At 48.5% G+C, this 12,198-nt stretch overlaps 1 protein-coding gene across 1 annotated transcript in view; it reads left to right on the forward strand.

Annotated features, from left to right (window-relative positions):
• ZNF274 (zinc finger protein 274) overlaps positions 1-12,198 on the forward strand; it is a 58,999-nt gene that overhangs the window by 1,087 nt on the left and 45,714 nt on the right. The window contains exons 3-4 of the mRNA XM_036311475.1: positions 1,480-1,606; positions 2,536-2,631. Coding sequence (XP_036167368.1) covers positions 1,480-1,606; positions 2,536-2,631 — 223 coding nt within the window. The remainder of the gene's footprint in view (positions 1-1,479; positions 1,607-2,535; positions 2,632-12,198) is intronic.

The following is a 12,198-nucleotide window of genomic DNA, read 5'->3' on the forward strand; positions in this document are numbered from 1 at the left end:
ATGGGCTGCCTCCTGCACACCCTCCACTGGGAATCGGGCCAGAATCGAACCTGGGACCCCTCAGTCCACAGGCCGACACTCTATCCATTGAGCCAAACCAGCTAGGGCCGTGGTCGGCAAACTGCGGCTCACGAGCCACATGCGGCTCTTTGGCCCCTTGAGTGTGGCTCTTCCTAAGCCTTAGGAGTACCCTAATTAAGTTAATAACAATGTGCCTACCTATATAGTTTAAGTTTAAAAAATTTGGCTCTCAAAAGAAATTTCAATCGTTGTACTGTTGATATTGGGTTTTGTTGACTAATGAGTTTGTTGACCACTGATGCCAGGGCATATATATGTTTTAATATACATATTTTTAAGTATATTTTTCTTCATTTCAGAGAGGGAGGAAGAAGGAAAGAGATAGAAACATCAGTGATAAGAGAGAACCAGGGGTGGTCTGCCTCTTGCACGCCCCCTGCTGGGGACCAGGCCGCAACCCCCAGGAATCGAACCGGGACCGCTTGGTTCCTGGGACAATGCACAACCACTGAGCCACACTGGCCAGGCCAACCACACTCCTATTTATTTATATTTTTCATATTTAATTTTTATTTTCTTAAAAATATTTGTATTGATTTCAGAGAGGGAGGGAGAGGGAAAGAGATGGAAACATCAGTGATGAGTGAGAATCATGGATCGGCTGCTTCCTGACACCCCACACTGGGGATCGAGCCCGAAAACCCCAGAGCGTGCCCCCACCAGGAATCCAACCCTGACCACTGAGCCACGCCCACCAGGCAGATCACACTCTTTTTTAGATTTCAACAGCCACGCTAGCAGCAAAGCTAGAGGTGACATGAGCTCGGCCACTAGGAAAGGTGGCTCCTTGGCAGTTGAAGGAAGTAGAAGCAGTGCGGGCAGGGGGTGGGGGATGACGGCTGGGGTGCCAGGATTCAGCACAGGGACTCCCCTAGGAGGAGGCAGACACCCTGACACCAGTGTTGGAAACCCTAGAATCTAGGCCTTAGATTCATAAGGAATTGGGAGGCTTTAACAGTGGTTTTCAACCTTGGCTGCACATTAGAATCACTTGGGAATCTTTTTAAAAATCCTGATTTCTGGGCCTCATCCTCCAGAAATTCTGTTTCTTTGTTCCTAATGTTGTGGTCTCACCCCATAACAAAGAAACAGAATTTCCGGAGGATGAGGCCCAGAAATCAGGATTTTAAAAAGATTCCCAATATGATTCTAATGTGCAGCCAAGGTTGAGAACCACTGGGCTCTAAGAACATCAAAAACCCTCTTCAGCCGCATGGCCTGAGTGAAGCCCAGCTTGGGATTGCTCAGAGTCAGGCGGACGCAGGAACACCCGATGAGACCCCGGGCACCCTCTCCGGTCCTCTGGTAGCCTGTGCCTGCCCGTCCTCAGCCCCCCACATCGTCCTGTCACTCGGAAAGGTGACACGCCCCAGCTGAACAGGAACCTGTGGCTTTTAGGAACTGGTGGCTTTTGAAGATGTGAGCCTGGGTTTTGACCCGGAAGAGTGGGAACTGCTGGACCCTGAGCAGAAGTCCCTGTACAGACAGGTGGTGCTGGAGAACTACAGGAACCTGGCCTCCGTGGGTAAGCCCAGCCTCCGCGTCGAGAAAGATGTGCGCTTTGCTGCTCGATTGTGGTGCTGCTGACCTGTGTGTGTCTGCTTGGGCTCAGGCTGCAGGGGTCAGAGTGCAAGAGTCGAGGCCCGGAGCTTGAGGGAGAGGGCTTTATTTTGTACCCCTGGGTAAAGGGCATCTTCCACCTGTGACTTCGGAAGCAAGCGTCACCTAGCCCACCCCTCAGAGGCCTTGAATTCAGAGGGCATGGTGTCCGCGTCCAGCAGCTCAGGGGTGGCGTCCCAGACCCTGACCCCTTCCACCTCTGGGGTTAGGGTGAACGTTTCCAGTCTTAGGTCGGTAACTGGGTAACTGCATCATGACTCCAAGCATCACTTTCCTGTTAAAAAGCAGGACGAAGGGGATGGGCAGCCCCGGTTGGTGGTGTTTTCACAGCTGTTGTATTTAGCAAAAGAGAAAAAGCCCTATGGCCCCTCTGACACACTTCCCTTGATTACTTGCTGGCCAGAACTGGGTCCACTGCCAGCTTTACCAGCAAGGGAGTCCCGGAAAGCAAGCAGCAGCGGACATAGTCGGTGGGCGGGTTATCATCACTGCCCTAGATCAGTGATGACGAACCTTTTGAGCTCGGCGTGTCAGCATTTTGAAAAGCCCTAACTGAACTCTGGTGCCGTGTCACATATAGAAATTTTTTGATATTTGCAACCATAGCAAAACAAAGACTTATCTTTTTGATATTTATTTTATATATTTAAATGCCATTTAACAAAGAAAAATCAACCAAAAAAATGAGTTTGCGTGTCACCTCTGACACGCGTGTCATAGTTCACCATCACTGCCCTAGGCCGAAGTCACATTCTAGGAGACCAGGTGCCACAGCAGGAAAGCATTTTCTTCCGAACGCCGACCCCCAAGTCCTGTCTCTCTTCCCTTGGGCAGAATATCAGCTTTCCAAGCCAGAGGTGGTGTCTCGGTTAGAGGAGGAGGAAGAGCTCTGGTCGGTGGAGAGAGGAGTTCCTCAAGACACCTCTTCAGGTGAGAGCCAGGCACGCGGAGTCCTGGCAGGGAATGGACTGACTGGACAGGGAACTGGGCGGGGTGCTGGGGTGAGTGTCTGCAGACACGCTGCCTCTTCCTCGGGCCTCAGGGTCAGGGTGTGCTGCTTGGTTGAACGTGAACCTGGTGCTGGTGGTCGGTTGGCTCCAATCATTGTCGACTGCTCTCCCCTCATGTAACCACCACTAACTGGGGTGTGTCCCTGGCCAGACTTTTTTAAAAATTATTAATCCTCACCTGAGGATATTCTTTCCATAGCTTTTCAGAGAGAGGGAGGGAGACATCAACTGGTTGCCTCCCACATACGCCCTATCCAGGGGTGGGTAGTGAACTGCAACCCAGGTGTGTGCCCTTGACCAGGAATCGAACCCTCAAGACACTCTAATCCACAGACCACCAGTTGGCGACCGCTGCTCCAATCACTGAACAACACCAGCCTGTTCTTTTTATGTTTACATATATGTATGTGAATTCTGTCCCCTACTCAGCTATAGTTTGAAAGAAGTTTTTAACTTTATGGTGGTGCTTTCAGTATAGTATTTAACAATTTAAGATGTTCAACACTATTATCAAGCAGGCTTTGTGTTAGATCAGGAGTGGGGAACCTTTTTTCTGCCAGGGACCATTTAGATACTTATAAAATCATTCTCAGGCCATACAAAATTATCCACTTAAAAACTAGCCTGCTACATTTGGTCAAACATTTGATGAACTCACCCCTAATGCCTTGACAGGGCCAGACTAAATGATAAGGCCTGTGGGCCAGACGTTCCCCACCCGTGTTAGATGATTTTGCCCCGCTGTGGGCTAATGGAAGTGTTCTGAGTGTGTCTAAGGTAGGCTGGGTTAACTGCATTTTCAAGTTAGGATATTTTCAACTTAGGATGGGTTTATTGGGACATAACTCATCCCTAAGTCGAGGGACATTTGTATATGTTTATATTTTGGGTTGTTCTTAATACAGGTCTACTTCATTTTAAAAGATGCAGTATAGTTCATATTTAATTTTTCGCTTGATGGACATTCAAGTTGTTGGAAAAAAAATTCCTTGTATACATTTTATTTTTTGGCACATTGAAGTTGGTTTTTCTTGTAGGTAGGATTTATAGAAATGGAACTTGAGAATCAACCAAGATGTAAGCTGAAAGTGGTAGCAACAAATTGCTGCGTAAAATTCTTTAAGCCCTGGCTGGTGCGCTCAGTGGCTAGAGTGTTGGCCATTCCCCAAAGGGCTGCAGGTTCGATTCCAAGTCCAGGGCACCTGTCTGGGCTGCAAGTTTGATCCCCCACCGATGTTTCTCTCTCTGTCCCCCTCCCTTACACTCTCTCTAAAAAATCAATGGGAAAAATATTGTCTGGTGAGGAGTAAAAAAAATAAGTTTTAGAATTTATTTATTTTTATTCCTGTTCTAGGCTCTATATCATACATAGGTAGGTTGTACAAGTATTTTTGTTTCCTAGTTTCTTTGGGTTTTTTCTTAGCTGTATTACTTGTCTGGCATTTCTTCATGTTGTGTTGCGTAGGGCATGTGTTCTTTCAGTGCCCATTTTCAGTCTAGGTTCTTCCACTTATTGGAAACACCCTGTTTATCATGAACTAGGTTTTTTGTTTGTTTGTTTTCAGTCCTCACCTGAGTGCACTTCAGCCTGACCTGGGGGTTTCCTGACTCCAGCTGCCAGGGAGGATGAGATCAGGGCTTGTGCCAGCGCAGAAACCATGTGTAGGAGGCTCAGCAGGACACTCGCCCTGGCCAGGCATCAGGGGACAGCGCCTGGCTCCTCTGCCATCAGGTCCTGTCTGTGTGTGTCCCTGAGGGACGGTGCCTAGCTCCTCTGATGTCAGAGTCCCTTCACCTCCCGGCACCGTGGAAGCCCTCCTGTGCCCTGTGCAAGGCACTAATCACTCTGGTGGTGCCGTCTTGGACTTTGTGGTCTGGTAGTTTGTAGCTTCTGCAGACAAGTTGCACAGATGGGACCGTGCTCATATAAATAGTGGTGCGTCTGGAGGGAAAGGGCCTGGCGTAAAGGGAGCGTGGGGATGGACCACAGGAGGTGGTAGTGGACACTGTGGGGTGAGATTTAAGCTGATTCCGGGGGTGGGGTGGGTAGGTGGGATTCTGCAGACTTTTAAGAGTGATGGTGAAGAGAGCTTCCAGGCATGGAGACAGAGTTTGGGGTGACAGGTTGGAGCTTGGCATATTCGGGTGTGCCGCGCCAGCATGGCCAAGGGTGAACCTGAGTGGGGGTGATGAAAGACTTAGAAGACAGACATGAGAACAAAAGCTGGGTCTCGGAGGACGCTGCCCTCTCTGATGGAGAGAGACAGCGCCCACAAGCCGTGTCTTTATTTTATAGCAGATGCCATGAGGCAAAGTAGGGGCGTGGTCAAGATGTTTACAACATTCTCGTTGGTTTCAACCCTACTCAACTACATGCACCTGAACTCTATCACTCAGGCACGTGGGGGCCACGTGTTTGGACCACAGGTTCAAGCTTACAGCTATAGCTGTTGGCTAATTGTGCTGGGAAGGCTCTGCCCTCCAAGCTAGGACTTGCACGTGGCAATGAGAGGACTGTGCCCTCTCTTCAGTCCAAGGCTTGAACCTGTCCAAAACACTGTAGCAGCGCACCATATTCGGGGAACAACATGTCACCCAATTGGGGGCAGGGGGCAGGTAACTGTCACGAATTGACATGCAGCTGAAGTTCAGCAGGTGCACAGGGCCCGCTCTGCAGGTGGTTTGATTTTCAATGAGGTGTATGTGGCTTTTCACAGCTCACTCTGGGGGCTTGTGAAGAAAGAACGGTGGTAGGCAGCTGGAAGCCGTGGCCGAGGTAGCATCTGGGGAAGAGGTGATGGTACTGGGCCTGAGAGAGCAGTCGTGGGGCTGGCATGGTGCTTCTCCCCATTCAGAGGTGGACGCAGTGGGCTGGACGAGTGACTGACCAAGGGGGCAAGTGAGGAACCTGCCGGCAATCCCCCACAGGCAAAGGCTTCCAGGAACTTCCTGTGTCTAGTATATGTTGCATGTGTATTTACCACATAAGTTCTTTTTGTATCTCATTCTTAAAATACAATAATGAAGAACTTTTGGCATTGTGCAGTGACACGGGGAAGTCTGGTTAAGGCATAGGTTTTTGAAGGGTAGAAATAGAGGTTTAGTTTTTCTTATAATGTTGAAATAATTTTTTTGCCCTAGCTGGTTTGGCTCACTGGATAGAGTGTCAGCGTGTGGACCAAAGTGTCCCGCGTTCGATACCTGTCAAGGGCACTTATAAATGATGATGATGATGATGATAATAATAATAATAATAATAATAATAATTTTTTAAACAAAAGAGTTACATGAAGAGTACAAAGAACTCCCTAGTAACTTTCACCTAGATTCAAGTGTTTGGAATTGTCCCATGTCTTGACCCATTCTGTTAATGAGTTATGAATGAGAGGGGCCTTAGAAGTTTGTGAGTTGAGTGCACCTTTCTGAACCTCAGGAGGCCCGGGCAATGTATTAAAAGCATAGGAATCATAGGTGTTTGGAATGGCATGCTTTACTGTTAGAGGAGACAGCCATCTCTTGCAGTGGTCACTTTCTCCCAACACTGCTATAGCTGTGCTACAGCTCATGCAGAGGAGGGGAAATGAGCGGAAACCAGACCTTTCTGACACAGCTCAGCTCACCTCACATGCCCCTCTGGCTCTCCATGATTGCAACAATGGCAGCATGGGTGTTGGTGGAAGTAGAAGGAAATGGTAAACACTTGAGACAGAGGGCATTCCTTTTCATATAGGTGCTGATTTGAAAAGATGTTGTGAAGATAAGGAATGTGGAGAAATATTTTGTCGTTGTTTTGTTGTTGTTAATCCTCACCCAAAGATATTTTTCCATTGATTTTTTAGGGAAAGTGAAAAAGAGAGGAAAAGACAGAGAGAAACATTGATGTGTGAGAAACAAATCTATTGGTTGCCTCCTGAATGAGCCCTGACCAGGGCCCTCATCGGGGAGGAGCCTGCAACCAAGGTACATGCCCTTGACTGGAATCTAACACGGGACCCTTTGGTCTGCAGGCCGATGCTCTATCCACCGATCAAAACTGGCTAGGGCATATGTGGAGAAATATTTGATGGTACTCAGATCTTCAACCATCACACAGTGTTCTTTAAAGAAGGTTTTGCCATATGTGTGGTTTGCGTAGAAAACTTGACGCATAATCTAGATTTAACCCTTAGGAAAGCAATGGAGTGAAGACACTGTTTTGAAGGTCATGATTGTAGGAAAGCTTGCAGGACATTTAACTTTTTTGATTTGTCAAGAAATTAAGCAGAAGGTGAGCCCTACAAATATGAATGTGGCAACTCTCAAAGGAGTACTAACATTAGTAGGAAAAAAAACATGAGAATTTTGTTGGAAGAGAAGGAAATCCTTCCCTACACATGGGAGACTACCATGCAGAGACTGAACGGAGTTAGACCTCTTCATGAGTTTTCAACATGATGACTCAAACAGACGTAATATGAGGAATTATGGCCATAGCAGGAAAGGCTTCTGGTCTGATTCAGTCAGTTTTGAGAGAATTCATACTGGACCCCAAAAAAATCTAGTCATATGGAAAAAGTTCTAACATCAAGTAATTACATCTGAGAAATCTGAAACCATGGGGATGTGATTGCTGTGGAAAAGGCCCGAGGAGTAGCTCTCTCGTTCAGCTTCACAAGTCATACTGGAATGCGCCTGAGGATGTGGCCAGTGTTAGGAAGGCTTCAGGAATCACAAGTCCATGGCAAGCCCTTCAGTAGGAGTCCTCGTCATGTCCCGCAACAGAGGACTCATATGAGAGGTCACTCTCAATGCAACCTGTGCAGGTGAAAGCCACAGCCTTGGTCTCACCTTACCTGACAACAAGCAAACAGAAAGCCTTACACTGGATTGAACCAACCATATTGAAGAAGAATGAAATGTCTCACTCTGTTTTTATACCAAATAAGTCATACAGGAGGCAAACTGCATAAAACAGATGATAAAAGTATACAAATAAAACAGGTCCTGCTTCCCCAGCTTGTCCTGTTATCTGACCTGAACACCTGGAACAAATATTAAGTAACATGGGTGAAGACAGGCATCCTTATTTCAATTTGTGATGTGTCCCCAGTTGCTAAGACAGTCACTGAATCTCTGACTCAGGAAACTTGAGTGAATAAGTGCTGCACGAGCGTGTCTTAAAGAGAGGAGGCTTTGAAGACAAGGCAAGGCTTTGCGATGAGAGTGCGTAAGGGATGATGAAGGAAATCTTGAGATGAAATGATGCTATGAAGAACTCTGAGAGCTCATGTCCTTGGAGATAGGAACCCAGCCTGGAAGAGTGCGGTCACATACTGTGCAATCTTTATTTGAAAACACTATGTCCTCTGTCACCTTCCACATACCTGTTTTGTTCTCTAAGGCCCATGCAATCTTGATCCTTTTACTTGGCACCACTGGATATCCAGATGTAATCCCCAGGGTAATTCCTTACCTATTAATTGAATATGAAGAGAAACAAATCAACTAAGCATAGCAAACATTTGGGGGGGGGGAACACCTCCAAAAGATCTAAGGAAAGAGGATAAATCAGATCAAAGCAGGAATAACTGAATCCAAAATGGAGGAGAAAAAAATGATCCAAGAGCCCATTTTGGGGGTAACTTTGATTAAGCAAATAAAGAGTCAAGGTAAAAGACTATACAGGGGAAAACTATACAGATATTCAGCACCATGTGTAGTTGTTTTCATTATACTGCTTTGCACAACTGTTAGAAAGGTTGAGCCAAATCTGTGTACTGGATGAAAAAATCTCTAATATGTGCCTTTCTTAAAATATCTTTTAACCACATGTATCTTACATATGTAAAGATACATGGATGCACATATCATCTATGCCTTTTTCTTAAAAACATACACATAAAACACAAATATGAATGTGTGTTGATTGCTTGTGACTGGCAGGATGTAGAAACTGAGAGGTTGTGAATACAGCCCAAGAAGGAAACTGTGGGGGGGGGGGGGCGATATTCCATCTTAGAGGTGCTGCCCGTAACTATGCAGCGGCCAGTTACATCTCAGTCCTGATCTGGGCAGGGACTACCTTCCAGCTTTCTGTTAAAAGATGGTTTCCATGCCCTGGCTGGTGTTGCTCAGGGATAGAGCGTCCTGCTGACTGAAGGGTCCTGGGTTTGATTCAGGTCAAGCGCACATGCCCAGGTTTTGGGCTCACTCCCCAGTAGGTGGCGTGCAGGAGGCAGCTAATCAATGATTCTCATCTTTGATGTTTCTATCTCTCTCTTCCATTCCTCTCTGAAATCAAAAATATATTTAAAAAGAAAGATGGTTTCATGGAACATTAACAATTCAGACAGAATAGAACACAGACTGGCAAAGGCTGACCCTCTGAAATAGTAATGAGCTCAGAAATGTGACCAATTAGCCTTAGCCGGTTTGGCTCAGTGGATAGGTTGTTGGCCTGGGGACTGAAGGGTCCCAGGTTCGGTTCGGGTCAAGGGCACATGCCTGGGTTGCAGGCTCAAATCCCAACGGGGGGCATGCAGGAGGCAGCCAGTCAGTGATTCTCATCATTGATGTTTCTATCCATCTCTGGAATCAATAAAAAAAATATACATATAAAAGTGTGACAAATTATAAGATAATGCAGAAATTAATAGTTTTGCCTTATACCAGGAATAATCAATTGAATACAAATGAAGGAAAGATTTTGTTAATACTTTTTGGAAATTGTACCCAAGAATAAATTAAGGAATGGACCGGCTTTATTTGAAGAAAGTTATGTTAGTGGAATGTAGAAGAATTGAATAAGTATAAATATTAACTTTTGAGGGCTTACAAAGGCTAGAAGTGTATAAAATTAGGACTTAAGTCCTATAGCCCCCAGGGAAGTGCCGCTGGAGCCACTTTACCGTGGGAGTAGGAATGCCACCTGCTGGCCTGGCTCCTCTGGGAAGCAGCAGGTGGGGGTGTGAACCAGGTGTCCTCTTACTCTGAGGCCTGTACTTCAAGCCATGGCTCAGACTCCCAAGCAGGTGGGGACTTTGTAGCAGCAGCAATCCTCCCAGGATAATTTCTACATAGGACACAGTTTCAGTGCCAGTGAGATTTTCTGGAATTTGACAGAAATGGGAAATCCAGGCAGAAGACTAAAAGGCCCTTAGAAGCCGTGTTGAGTCCACAAATACTGCTTGAGCACCTGCCCGAGTGCCTAGCGCTGTCTCAGGTGTGGGTCACGGTGAGGAACCAAGTGGGGAGGCCCATCTCATTGGCCTCTTTCATTCCAGAGCACATGCAGCTGATTGAACTTAGTGGGACTGGCCTTCCTTCAAATGTTCCTTGGTCATGTGCAGCTGGTGGCTTCGAGTGGGACAGTGCAGATCTAGGATGTCTGTCGATCAAATTCCCTGGGCAGGGCTGCTATAGAGGTGAAGAGGTGACAGTAATTACTGGACCAGAGACTTGGAGATGAGTCAGTGCTCTGAGAGAATGACACAATGGGGCCTGCCGAGGAGGGTGGGTAGTGTGCATGCTTTGGAAGTGGGCAGGAAGACAGCTCTGAGGAGGTGACGCATGAGCTGAGAGCTGGATGGGAACATGGGAAAAACGGCCTGGTAGGGAGGGGGCCAATGTGAAGACCCCTGGGTGAGACACACTTGGGCACATCTGAGAAAAAGTGAGGTGGTGGTTATGAGAAGTCCCCTTTGGTGTAAAGGGCATAAGAGAGCAGGGTTTGTATCCCTGCTACGTTTCCCGAGGGGCCCTGGGCAGGGTTCCCAGCCTCTCCCAACATGATCTTCTTTGTGTAAAGGTTGGACACTTGTTTACTGAGACTATGGGGCCTTAATGAAATGGCAGCTGCTGTGGTGGATTCCAAGACTTTGGCTGATGTCAAGGTGATCATCCACACCTTCAGCAGGTCCTTCTCTGGGCCTGGGTTTGGTGTTTCCGGTGCACAAAACCCAGTTGGCGGCCTCAGCAGTCACTGTAATTAGGTAACTTAGGTTTGTGGGCCGTCGCTGACATACACCTGGTTGGTTAGTTGTCAGCTTCGTTAGGAAACTGCTGTGAGGGAGCCACTTACCTTGAGAGAGAAGCAGGTGACAGAAGGCGCATGAGAGGAAAAGAGCAGCTCCCTTTAGCCTGTCCTAGTTGCAAGTGAGCGGATTACGTGGCCCAGGTTTCCCTGGGGGCACTCGGCTGGTGGGCCGAAAGCCAGGACCTCTGTTCCCCGGCAGATGGTTCACACTACGATTTATTTATTTTTTTTTTAATGAAGGTTCAAAAGCAGTGTGCTTGCAATAGAAACCGTACCCAGAGTTTTTATCTCTCCCTGGGCTAGTGGTGGGTGGGGTGTCACAACACTCTCCCAATGCTGGCAGTGGCAGAGCCTATGCTCGCCGCCAGTCAGCCACGTGACCACGGGAGTAACACGCGCCATGTGCAGTCAGTCACGTGACCACGGGAGGCACACACCCATGTGCAGTCAGTCACGTGACCACCAGAGTAACACGCGCCATGTGCAGTCAGCCACGTGACCACGGGAGTAACACGCGCCATGTGCAGTCAGCCACGTGACCGCGGGAGGAACCGTGTTGCCAGCGTCTTGGGACCATTGTGTTTCCCTTCCCATCAGCCACAGAGCGCCCACCTGCTCGCCTGCTCCTGGTGGAATGGGAGCGGCTGCGGCCGGCCTGGGGTCTGGGCTGTGTGAGGGGGCGGGCCGGGCTCAGCGGGGAGAGTCCTGGGTCCGGGGTCGCATTCAGTTTCAACTGCGGGTGGTTTGTGAGGTTGGAAGTCAAGCTGGAGCTCAGCTGTCAGGGGTGTTGATGGTGACTGTGCAGAACCGTGTTGGCCTGCGGGTCCCCTGGGCGCTCGGCACCGTAAGGACCCACTGAGCTCCTGACACCCCGACCCAGAAGGTTCTGCGGCTTAAAACAACACGAGCTCACATTTCTGAGCGAGCACTCAACGCAAGATTTTGAAAAGCACCCCAGTGCCCCCAAGGATGAGAAGAAACTAAATTCATGACCAACATTAAAGGAGAAATAAGTCCGTCCGAACCGGGGCGGCGGATAAGAACCCAGCAGTTACTTTAAGGGGAGGCACCAAGTAAAACGCCCTGACGAACCAGGATCCAAAACCCCCATGTTTAGGGGCCAGGCCTGCTGGTTGCCACAGTCCGGCCTCTGGGGAGGCGCCCGCCCGCACCCTTGGGGGCACTGCCAGGGGCCGCGTTACCTCGGAGGGAAGTTTCAAGCCTTAGAGCTTCCATTTCAAGAAGTGAAACAAAACCGAAAAAAAGGAAAGAAAACTACGCCTTCGAACCCAGGATTGGGGTGGGGGCAGGGCGAACCCCGAAGCCCTGAAGCCCCGGCTGAGAGGTCAGCGCCAGAGGGAGCGGGAAAAGGAGCGAGAGCGGGTCCCGTGGAGCCCGGGGCGCCTGCTGCGGAGGAGGGCGGGAGGGCGGGGCAGCGCTGTCATTCTTTGGGGGGGCACCCCGAACCTGGGA

The sequence above is a fragment of the Myotis myotis genome, unplaced genomic scaffold (assembly GCF_014108235.1).
Source record: "Myotis myotis isolate mMyoMyo1 unplaced genomic scaffold, mMyoMyo1.p scaffold_m19_p_55, whole genome shotgun sequence".
Classification (NCBI taxonomy): domain Eukaryota; kingdom Metazoa; phylum Chordata; class Mammalia; order Chiroptera; family Vespertilionidae; genus Myotis; species Myotis myotis.